The sequence below is a fragment of the Ptychodera flava genome, chromosome 10 (assembly GCF_041260155.1).
Source record: "Ptychodera flava strain L36383 chromosome 10, AS_Pfla_20210202, whole genome shotgun sequence".
In the NCBI taxonomy this organism is placed as follows: domain Eukaryota; kingdom Metazoa; phylum Hemichordata; class Enteropneusta; family Ptychoderidae; genus Ptychodera; species Ptychodera flava.
Window position 1 is genome coordinate 21,401,389 of NC_091937.1, and position 12,886 is coordinate 21,414,274.

Sequence of the window (12,886 nt, forward strand, 5' to 3'; positions counted from 1 at the left end):
CAAATACCCGAATTTCGAAAACAGTTAACTCTTCCCCTTATATATAAGTATACATTGCCTGAGAAAAATAAGGATTGTTAAAAGAAAAACAATCTTGACGATGTCGAAGAAATCCAAATTATGTGGATCATATTTTCGAATAAACTACAATACTGATATTAAGAGACCGTTAATTGTTTCTATCCCTGGTTTTTTTTACTATGGAAATCACATATTATTGTTACATATTGTCACTTTCAATTTCAGGGAAATCACCCCACAGTACATATTACATAGTCACAGTAGCGATTGTTTTTGAGCTATGAATATGAAGTTGTGCTGTGTTCACAACAATACGTCATTTAGTGACAAATCGGCAAATAAAATTAATTGCGTTCCGACAACGGTTGTGTCGATGACAAAATATTTTGCTTGCATATATTTTCAAAGTCTTTTCTGTAGTCAACGCCATGTCCAATTTCTGTCAATTAAAATGACAAAGTTTCCTTGAACATCAAGTATGTGCAAGTATACTATTTCCATACAATCACAATACTTTTCCATTCTTTGTCTTTCAGATACTGTATTCTCTGACGGGGAAAGATATGATGAGTGTTTTTGTAAAGACTGTCATGAACGAAGTGGTCGTCCCAATGATTTTAGTACAGGCATACCCAGAAACTTGCCGTCCATCCGATCGGATGGGCTCGATTTGGTCTGGAGTATGTAATTAACGCATTACGAGTTCACAATGCAAAATGTCACGTGCACGGTTGCATGTATAAAAATACCTTAACCCACCAATCCTCTTATATGATATTTGGTTCCCAAACTGCACTCAAAACAGCAATGCAGCGGGCAGATCCCAATGTTATGCTGTTATAATACGACGTCGTCCGAGTAACATTTTTATTACGCAAATAGTAAAATTTCATGGTTTTATCTATACCATATAGATAAAAGTGAAAGCAGTGAAATATTTACACAGACCATACCATTCGGCAATATCTCAGCAAAAGTAAACGCTAAAAAAGCTAAATTGATCAATATGTCATTGTGATCAGGCCAAAAGAAACGTATGGGTATTTCCAGAAACTCGACCTGCCCTATTGGAAACCCTCTGACCCTACACTTTTTTATCATTTTCAAAATCGCTCAGGGTCTAGACGAAATTTGCTAGTGTTTTTTATGGATCACACTGAAATAAGAATAACAAAATTTTCCCGACCAACTACCTTTTTGCCACTGTTTATTAACGAAAATATGCATAGTTTTTTCTTTACGCCTAAGTTGCAGACGGTATAAAGAACATTGTTGTGTCATGATCAGGGTCTGACGTTAAAAGATATAGTACCTAATCAAAGTTAAAAAAAGGTTCAAGAAAACGAAAGGCATAGAGAAAAAAACTGTGGCAAGGAACTTAACTTCTGACTTGACTACAAACTTCAAAATATAAAAAATTGGACAACTTCTTGCAGACACCAATCAGTTTGACCGCTTTCATAATCGCTTAATATTTTGTTTCAGTGTTCACCATCATAAAATCGTGGACATGAAGATACACCAAAAGTGGCACGTCGCTTACCACGGTACAGAAGCTGACACAGTCAAACCAATACTTGATGCAAACATGTTTCTTCTTCCGGGTGAGTATAGTTTGAGAGAATATTGACTGAGGTTTATTAAGCAGTCGCCATAACTTGGTGATAAAATATTTTACTTTTCTGGCCTGTTTTCCTTTCTCTATGCTTCTCCGTTTACTTGTAAAGTACATTGTCTTCGTGAACAATTTAATCTATGCCAGGGCGCGAATTCAATAAAAAAAAATGATATTATATGCCTCATGAATCGAATGACGCGCGCCAACAGGACTCTATTTGTTGATAAAGTAGTGCGCCAAATAGTCATCATTTAAATGAAATCTGCCTGGAACTTTTTTTGAAACTCCGGGATTTAACAATTATCAAATTACATTTTTTAATAATCTGACGACGCATTGATGTATTGAAACCGCTGTTATGCGGAAATATAGTTATTGCCACTCTGAATAAAAATTCGATCAACCCATAACAGTTATTTTGACATGTCAATGCACCATTCGGTAATTGAAATTATTCTTCTTTTAACTTATTTTTTTTTGCATCCTAGAAAGAAAGCATTAGATTGTCTTTTGCGAGACAGCCTAAAATATGGCGTATAAACAGTGTAAGAAAGGAATGATAACCCAAAGAAGGGACCATGTACCCTCGAGCTCGAGGGAGGAGTCTCTTTGCCCTCCTGACGTCGAGCAAATGATCAATTGTCCTCTCGCTCGCAGAGCCTCGCTCGGGCCATATTAAATGCTGACTACACTTCGAGGCTGTCTACATTCAGTCGAATATTTATAATTTCAAAACATACTTTTTAAATTCAATTTGAATAGAGAAACAATTTCAAGAAACTGTGTGACTGACACATAGAACAAGAATAAAGTAGAGAAATTTGATCCATCAGAGTAACCGATCCATGTTTAGCTCGATATTATTTTCATGCGTCTATTTTGAAATTCATATTTATTTGGAATATTATGTAACTTTCAATAAGGTTACCTTGTATATGAATACGCTCACTGAACGGTCGATTGCAAAACGCGCTGATATGAATAAAATGACAGTTGATAGCAATGATAGATAGAATATGTCAAAATAATTTCAACATCAAAGCATGGTTCTGACTAGAAAGTACGTTTCTGTCTAGAATATCAAAAGTGTGAATTATGTTCGCTCTTTAGGTCCAACAAAGTTAATAGTGAGCTATAACCCACGACTAAGAATTACATCAGAGTGTTAACGGCTCCTGCACTCAGTAACTTGAGTGTTGATTTTCCCTCAGGTGACGTTATACTTGGAGGAAAGAAATTGGAACAAAGGGAAGAACACACGGGAGAACACGACGACGAGTTTGACACTAAAAAAATATTTGTATCACCAAGCATCAAGTATGTTGAACAAAAGTCGTACGCTAAAAGTGTTAGGTAAGCATTTCAACAAAGGCTGTGAGAGTATTTAATGTCGGGATTACTCAGATCGTTAGAGAAAATTGTCATTCATTTCAATCATTGCATTTAACTGCAGGGAATAAATGGTGTAGTCAACTGGTGCAAAGAGAAGGTAAATATCAAGTGGCGTGATTAATGATATGACTTGTAGACCTTTAAATTTCGATGATATGACTTGAAAGGGTAAATATTTAAAAAGTTTGACATCAACGCCGTGTCACCTTGCTATGCGGCTAAGCCCTTGGTGTCGCTCAAGTGGTTACAAACTAGAAACTCTATTTCCGTCCGATATGCACAGTCGACGCTTATGTCAATAACAGTATTGAACAGATTCATGATAATACAGACTAAAATAGAAGTTATTGTTATTTGTTATATACATTTGTAGTACCACTACGCGTTGCGTAAGCAATAAATTCAAACACCCTCAGAACTTGTTTACCCAGTAAAGCGTACAGTGTGACATACGCTTTGTCAGACCCAGGCAGGTATTATATTCTGTTTAATTTGTCAAACAATTGGACATAAACGGCAATTTAGATACATAACATTTGCATTTACCATGATAACAATCCACTGTATTCTATAGGGGACGTATCATGCCGTCATTAGCGTTGCCATAACAACTGTGTTGCCCAACGTCCAGTATTGCACGCTGAAACTTTTCTATCTGCATTTGCAGTTAGTTATTGACATAAAGGGCGCTTTTCTAAATGTGAGTTCAATCCCAGCATTTTTGGTGTGAGTCCTCGTTTATGCACGACAGTTTTCTTTCTTTTTTTCTATTTTAAGGCGTGATAGTAACGATATCTTTTATCAATTACGAGATAGAGAATAATATTTACTGGCTAATGGCAGCTAGACATTTAATAAATGGGGGTTTAAAAATTAACGCTCTCTTATTAGTTTCTTTACAAGCACTCAGAAAACATGCCGGCGTCCATTAATTTAGAATTTAGTCGGGTACACTGCCAGTGACTCGCATAATATATTGAACCGACGCATGCGTAGTCAGTTAGTCGCTGGCGCGACTAATATTTATTCAGAATATCAGATAATGACGTGTCTTCTCTTGAAAAAAAAAAAAAAAATCATGCCTTTCAAAAAAGTGGCATGTCGTCGTCAACTATGTATTAGTTTATCTAATGATTGTCCTTTTTGTCCAGCTGGAAAGACGACCGCACATCCAAGAATTACGATGCAAAAGTGGCTTTTCAATTGTGGATACGACCAGGCTCCTACGAGGTTCACGGCCAAACTCTCGTAGAAGGCTCCAAAAGAATTGACAAATACTTCCGCAACGATTCTCTGGAATGGTTCACCAAAGAAAGGCCAGCCACGGTACTTTATGGCCTCCTGATAAAACTGGATAGAAAATAGCAACACCAGTCTTAGAGGATAACGTATGAAATATTTAACAGACCTTTAACTGCCATGAATATGTTACACAAGCAAAATATGTTATTGAATTACATTTATATGGCATTTCCGCAGAATAACCGATTCAAATTTTTTTGACATTTCACATAACTTCTCAGAGGGGAGAGAGAGAGAGAGAGAGAGAGAGAGAGAGAGAGAGAGAGAGAGAGAGAGAGAGAGAGAGAGAGAGAGAGAGATGTAAATAATTAGTAGCCTATAATTTTCTATAGAAAGTTTTACAACTGTGCGCCTGCTAAAGTCATTTTATATCCGAATGAAGGCAGCCATGTAGTACACAGGGGACCTAGTAATTAGATTCTTGTTGTTTGTATTGTTGTTGTTTTTATATCAGTCGTGTTTTGTTGTTGTTGTTGACCAATAAATTCAACGAACATCACTATTGTGTTTTTGTTGTTTCAAACGTAATGTAGATGTCATAAGAAACTGTATTAGGACGCTAATAATGACAATGGATGCGTCTTGCTGGGGTATGCGTATAGGTGTTAACGAGTAAGAAATGAAAGATGTGGTTAATGGATTTAAAGGTCATCTGAATAATGTGCAATACCTGGAAACCGTGTCACTGACCTACCCCATAGTATCCTATCTCATACTATCCTGACTTGGCAAATGTGAAAGCTGTTGTTTTAATCCAGTATGAATCAGCGTCATATAAGAAATGTCTTGAAATATTCTGTTGCATCGCTGACCGGAGATTGTCATTGGTACGCTTGCTATTGCTGATAGTCGTTGCTACCGCATGAACAAACATGCAGGTCAATGTACGGTTGAATAGAAATGACTGATTCTTTTGAACTCAGCATGACTTAATCTTGATGGTTCTACATGATCGTGATCTAAGTGGACTAGGCTTTTAACGGAAGTCAATGGCTTATCAACTAGTACACATCAGCGATTATGTATTAATAAACAAATACTGTACACTGACACAAAGATGGCGGTGAGCGCGTTTCGGTCGGTATGACTGTAAACAAGTACAAAGTGAAAGTAAAAGTGTTTCGGGTAGTAAGCAGTGAAGGATAAAGAGGACGTACTTTGCAGTACCGGGAAGTCTTACAATGTTCCAGATGCTTGTGTCACTAGCATTTTACTTCTTTGAACACCTATTCAGGGGCCCGGATACAAATCAGTCGAACTTGCAACCAGACGTGCTCGTAGTAACCAAAGTTATTTTGTATGTAAAGTTTGGACGGAAAAGTGAGATCGCACTGCTACTCCTCGAATGTCTCTTTCTTTAAGTTTTCTGATTATCTCTCCTAAACTGTACATCAAGCAAACTCTCTGTGGACCTTTCATTTCTCACAAAAAATTCAAAAGCATGACTTTAGTAAGACACTTAAAATAATATCAATATTGAAAGTCATTTCGCATTTTCATGTAAGTTAATTTATAATTTGCGTATCTAATGAGCTTTCACAGTTTCGCAATATAGCTTGAAGGAGTTGACTAAAGGCAGTTACACTTGCTATATAAACAGGTGATTCAATGACAGCAGTCAAAAAATTAATTATTTTTATTTCAACTAATTGCATATTTGAATACTTAATGACCCTTAGAGTTAAAGGCCCAATAGCTGCATCTTTTAGCATTATTTTTGTGATTTTACTTCCAAACTAAATCAAGTTCGTCAAAATGTACTCATTGAGGGGTGTTTATACAAGTATAATAAACTGTCCACTATGACAGCATGTGCAATTTTGAGCAAGATAAATTATAATCGTTTGCCCAAACGTAAAATGGCGCCCTCATGCAAATAAAGCTAAAAACACTGTACGTCATGCATATGTGCACTGGAATCTCAACAGAAACAACGAAGTAGTCCAATATAATGCATAGTGCTGAATGTTTCCCACTGGGACATCATATGCTTTGTTTTCTTTGTAATATTACCAGTTTTGAAAAATGGCGGGAAATCAAAATAACAGTTAAAATTAAAATTTACTTGTCCAATTTTTCAGCAGCAAATGACTACATCCTTTAAATTTGTAGAATTTAAAGAAAACCAGAGAAAATAAAAAGCCTTTTTCAGGTCAACAAATTTCAAGAGCTACAGCTACAGGGCTTTAATCTTGTTCTTTACGTTGATCATAACACTATTAATGAAGTTGTAAACATGTGGCAAAGGTTCAAATTTAAAAAAAAAACTGCAATACATAATGAAACACCTGAGCATTTTCAGTTCATATCTGGTTGAGTTTATGAATATGATCTCCAAGAAGCTACAGAAGAGTTGAATGTAAATGAACGGAAGATGAAAACCATTGATAATGAACAATTCAAACCACAAAAGCTCATAAACGTAAAGTAAACACCAGTATTGTAAACATTACAAAAGCTACAAGGTTTTACACACTACAGTCGTTAGTCTTGTTGCCCTTCACGCTACAACGCTTAATACAACTAGCTCAAAGTTTAAATTCTGTCATCACAAGATGAGCAATTTCACCTAGTAAGAGTAAATGGTTTGTTCAATATGCAAGGGTAGCCTATAAAGAATGTTTTTCGTGACCATGATTCACGAGCATGATCCTCGACATTGTCAGCTAGCCGCTCTATGTCAGGATTGTTCCCCTGCATTTTAACAATGGCAACGTGGAACCAACCAATTGCTTGCATCAGATTGTTTGGTATGTAAATTTATGGAGAGAAAGATCCATTAACCTTTCGGGTTAATGTTGAACATTGATGGTTCCTAAGGTGATTGTCTTATTTCTGTGGACTGTCGATATAACTGTGATGCGAAAGACACAAGACATCTATGCTCGGAAAAGAAGCATCCGAAAGACGAGAGCGGACAGGTTGGCAAATTTTTAATTGCTCATCTTTTCCGTAATATCCAAAATTTAAAGAATGTGACCTACTAATTAACAGTCCATTCGCGTATTTTTCATCTTTAAGGAGAGTTTTGGCTCATTTGAAAATTTAACTGAAGGAAAAATGCAGGAGCACACCATAGATATTGGCCGTAAAGAGTAATATATTATGAAAATCGAATATGCCTATGTTCATTAATTTACATTAAATATAGGGATTGCTGGTTCGAGTAATGATATGAAATGAAAGGATAGTCAGACTTTTTAATTTCTGAATCTATTAATGTTTACAATGACTCATCTATGTTTCTCAAAGCGAAAGTGAAACTATCATTTTGCAATGAAGTAATCAATAGATCCATTCATCACGCACTGTTGTTCTCGAAGCAGGGTTATAACTCATAATGTTGATAATCCTCTTTAATTCAATGATTTTCAAAGTAAAGCGACATTTGTACTCTTCCTTACTGCTCAAAAGTGACCATTGCTATAACGTGTTTTGTTGTGATGACGTCAAACGTTTATTGTTAACTGGGTTACTACTCACAATGGCTAATCAACACTTTACATAAAATAGCCAAACATAATATACACCTACAATATACACAATATCAATACGCAAACAACTAAGATATGAACGTTGTGTGGAGTTGCCTTCCCTTTAGTACATTCGCCATGGCTAATTGACATTTTACATAAAACAGCCAAACATAATAAACACTCACAATATACACAATATCATACACAAAACACAAACAACTAAGATATCAACGATGTGAGGAGGGAGTCCTTTATTACATACCAATAAATAAGATAAAATGAAATATGGTGCCTTTCATCAACGTTTGCCACATAACTGAATTGAAACGTTCGATGTTACACAACAGCCAAACATAAAATACACTTACGATATACACAGTGTCATACACAAAATGTAAACAGCTAATAGGCGAGCGGCAGGCTCACCTATTTTTCACACTTAATGTACCCACCTTACATACAGCCATATCATACATCATTTGAAAGCTTATTATCTCTACTTCAAGAAAATTGACGATGTGGAGCTGCCAAGTAGGGCCATAACCCCCTAATTTGCATAATTCACATGGGTACCCAATTTGCATAAATGTGATATAAAATTAGGAAATTCATTGTTAACTACTCTAAACATACTTTTAAACTATTGAGTGATATATCAAATGAAAGGTATTTGCATGTAGAATACAAAATTGATATCCAAAAAGATATTTAAAATGGTTTTACTGAAATTTTCATATTAATACTGAAAAAATATTCTACCCTTTTGAAAAACAATATCTTAAAAATTTGAACACATACAGCCCATCATACAGCCACATTATACATCATTTGAAAGCTTACTATCTCTACTTGAAGAAAATAGACAACATTTAGCTGTCAAGTACGGCCGTAGCCCTAATTTGCACAAGTCCCACGGGTACCCAATTTGCATAAATGCGATTAATATTAGATATTTATTATTCACTACTCGAAAAATACTTTTAAACTATCGAGTGATATATCAAATGAAAGGTATTTGCATGTAGAATACTGAAAAGACATCCACGAATATATTTAAATTCATTTTACTGAAATATTGTCATATTGATATTGAAAAAATATTTTCCCCTTTCAATAACAATATTTAAAAAAATTTAATGCAAAAAGCAAATCTTACAGCATCATCATACGTTATTTGAAAGCTTACTATCTCTACTTCAAGAAATTGACAATGTGGAGCTGTCAAGTACGGACGTGGCCCTTAATTTGCATAATTTACGTGGGCACCCTATTTGCATAAATGCGATATAAAATTAGAATTTATTAGCTACTATAAACATACTTTAAACTATCGAGTGATATATCAAATGAAAGGTATTTGCACGGAAAATACAAAAAGGATATCCAAAGAGATATTAAAATGATTTTACTAAAATGTTTCTTACTAATGTAGAACAATATACTTTCCCCTTTTTAATAACGATATTATAATAATTTTAACACATTGAACCGCATCACACAACCACATCAAACATTATTTGAAAGCCTATTATCTCTGCCTCATGAAAAATGACGATATGCAGCTGACAAATAGGGCTGTAATGATTTAATTTGCATAATGCAAACGGGTACCTAATTTTCATGAAGACAATATAGATTACAAAAATCAATTGTAAAGTACTCTAAACTTACTTTTCAACTATCAAGTGATATATCAAATGATAGGTATTTGCATGTAGAATAGAATCATGAACTCCAAACGTGTATTCAAAATATTCTTCTTGAATATTTCCAATTAAATCGTAAACGTTTTGACTAGTTTTTAATATTCAAAATATTGTGTAATAATAACGAATAATGCTAAAGTTTTGGGGATAAATATCTGAATTTGTTTTGCAATTGATTTTTGTTTATTAAGGGTACGAAAACTGGAACATTTTCCTGTCTAATTCCCATATAGCTGAACAACAAGAATACATAAAACCAATCGGAACTAATTTGGGATAATTGGGTCTTCATATTTTGCAAATTTTCTAAAGCGTGTTTTGTGCTCTATAGTTGAGTGTTGAAATATAATAAGTTACTCTTAAAAACAAGTAAAAGGAAAAGCAGATGAGCTTAAATTTGCAAATTAAACCGACATTAATTCACCATCCAATTATCCCAAATTAGTTCCAATCTTGGTATAAATAGCTGTGTGTTGAATGACCCTTTTGTATGATGTCATTTTTGTTTCAATTCTCTAGAAATCTTGTTTGATGGAGACATCATTGGTTACTACATCTGTGTTACATCTGTATTTTCAGTTCAGTTATGTGGAATATGTAGACGGAAGGCACCATATTTCATTTATCGTCTTTATTGTCATATAATGAAGGAAAAGCAACTCAACACAACACCTTCATATCTTCGTTGTTTGCATTTTGTGTATGATATTGTGTATATTGTCAGTGTATATTATGTTTGGCTGTTTTATATAAAGTGTTAATTAGCCATGGCGATTATTCTAGTTAAGAGTAAAACACTAGCACCACTTACAAGTTGGTACCTTACACTAAAAATACAAGTGAACAAAATGACGCCCACGAGGAAAGTTCGTGGGCCGCCCAATTATAAGTGGATGATGCAGTCCAACCTTTCAAAGATCAGAATTCATTGACTGTTTTCTCAAACAAATCGTGAAGAAATAAACAACATACATCAAAGATACGACTGATTTTACACGGAAAATTGAGACAATAAAAGTTCCGGCCAATGCGACATTGGTAACACTAGACATTGTTTCAATGTACACTAATACAACGCACAATGAAGCAATGTAATCAGTCGACAGAGCAATAAATCAGGAAAGATCATCAAATGATTGCATAATCAAACAACCAACAACAAAATACATGATAGCTATGCTGAAAATAATCTTGAAAAACAACACTTTCAAATCAACAGTGAATTTTACCGTCATGTATTTTGGTGCGGTACGAGATTTCCAGTTTTACCAGAAATTCCCGACATTACATTTCACAAGACAAAATGAGATAATTCAGCAACACACTGAACAAATATCGCTCTGACTGAGATTCAGAAACGATGTATGATTCTCATTGGAACTCAACACGAGCTTAATGAATTCATATCAAACATGAACAAATGCATCATACTTTCAAATTTTCGAAAGCTCTTCTCAAGAAATCATATCGTTAGACCTCATTATCTATAAAGGTCATCGGTGGAACAAAGAGAACATTCTCGACTGCAAAACACACACAAAACCAACAGATACATTGCGGTTCACGAAACCAAACGGCAACATTCAAGGGCCTTGTTAAACGCGAAACATTACGATACATTAGAACAATCATGCAACAACAAGGCAATAGAGAATACAAGATATTTTCGAGATAAAAGTAATGAAATGCGACCAAACGATTCTAAATCTTGTTTAATTATTATTATTATTATTATTATTATTATCCTTATTTCAGGTCGATGACCCATACAATAAAATATAACACTAAAAAAAACTACATTAAAAAATTTAAGAAGATATACACTCAAAAAACTACATTAAAATATTTAAAAAGATCAAAAAATTGTGAATAAAAATCCCTAATAGAGAATACTCCGACTGTGTTTCCAAAAGGTGGAATGAAAATAAGAGTCGGAGTGTACACAACTGTAAATAACAGTATTTCTGCTGGCCAACAGACGTTGACAAAATGCAAATAACATCCTACGATGCAATGATGTAAAATTCAGAATATTCTAATAGCAAAATTATGACTCATACTAACATCACGTTTAAGATCAAACCTAACCGCATTATTGTAGGCCACCTTCAATTTTGACATTTGTTTAACACTATATTTACACCAAACATTTAAACAGTAAACACTGTATAAAAAACTTTTAAAAAGAGTGCACTTCACTTTCTGAGAACATCTGCCAAATTACGAACAATGAAGTTGGCTCTGACGTACAAACATCGGAGCTGCCTTTGCATATCCACATCATCGTCAACGGAGGAAGACATAACATATCCTAAATATTTTTTGCTGTTTACAAAATTTAAAGGTTTCCCATACAAATATACACAAGGGATTCTAGCTGGTTTCCAAGACTTTGGAAAACTTGCCATACACTCTGTTTTTTCAGTGTGGAAAAGAATATCATGTTCATCTCCATAATGCTCACAGATGTTTATCAATTTCTGTAATGCTTTAGTTGAAGGACATATCAGAACTAAATCATCTGCATAAATAAATGATTAATAATACAGTTAGCCAAGCAGCATCCAACACCAGCCAGCTGAAGCTTCCGACTTAAGTCGTCAACATAAACAGCAAATAAATTGGGTGAAAGGACGCTACCTTTCATAATGTTATTACTAACATTACATTTAACTTCACAAAACCTACAACAGTCCGATCTCCGATTCAAATGAGAGTACACAAATACAGCCTGAACGAACAATAGACATTCTAGCTTCCGTACTTGAACAAACTGAACTTCAGTGGAACAACTCGATTGGTAACACCTACAATCATTCAATCAGTGCACGTTTCACCAAAAAAATGAAGGACTGATGAAGACAACTCTATTCTCGAAAGGTAGCATCAAAGGATATCTCAGTGTCACATTAGTCTTGCTACCCCATAGGGCTAGGGCAGAACACGTAGATTAGGGTTACGTCTCGCCATGGCAAATCAACACTATACATAAAACGGCCAAACATAACATAATATACACTTACAATATACACATGTACCATACACAAAATTCAAACAACTAAGATATGAACGATTTGCGGAGCTGCTTTCTCTTATTACATGTCACCAATTGTGTCTGCTGTCGAATTAATCTTCCCTGCACAGACCTTTGTTCCTGCCAAGGCAGCGATAACTGTGGCAACCCTTTTACTCATGACAATGCTGAATGATGATGAATTCCTACAATTTCTAGATTTCTGGAATGACATGAATGATTTGGATCATGAATCATGCCATTACTTTGACAGCAGCTTACTCTGACACATTGTTTCAGCTACAGAGCTACATTTCAACAACTACAATAGTGTCGTTCGTGTGGACCTTTTTGTTGA

General features: G+C 34.8%; 2 protein-coding genes across 2 annotated transcripts in view; one reads left to right on the forward strand and one right to left on the reverse strand.

The window, feature by feature from the left end:
- The window catches only part of LOC139142231 (neuralized-like protein 4), a 61,348-nt gene that overhangs the window by 7,671 nt on the left and 40,791 nt on the right, over nucleotides 1-12,886 (reverse strand). The gene's annotated exons all lie outside the window — the stretch shown is intronic.
- Nucleotides 1,481-4,832, forward strand: LOC139142230 (neuralized-like protein 4). Its single transcript, XM_070712109.1, has 3 exons — nucleotides 1,481-1,625; nucleotides 2,851-2,992; nucleotides 4,183-4,832. Exons 1-3 carry the CDS (start codon nucleotides 1,532-1,534, stop codon nucleotides 4,394-4,396), a joined length of 450 nt encoding a protein of 149 aa, XP_070568210.1. The 5' UTR covers nucleotides 1,481-1,531; the 3' UTR covers nucleotides 4,397-4,832.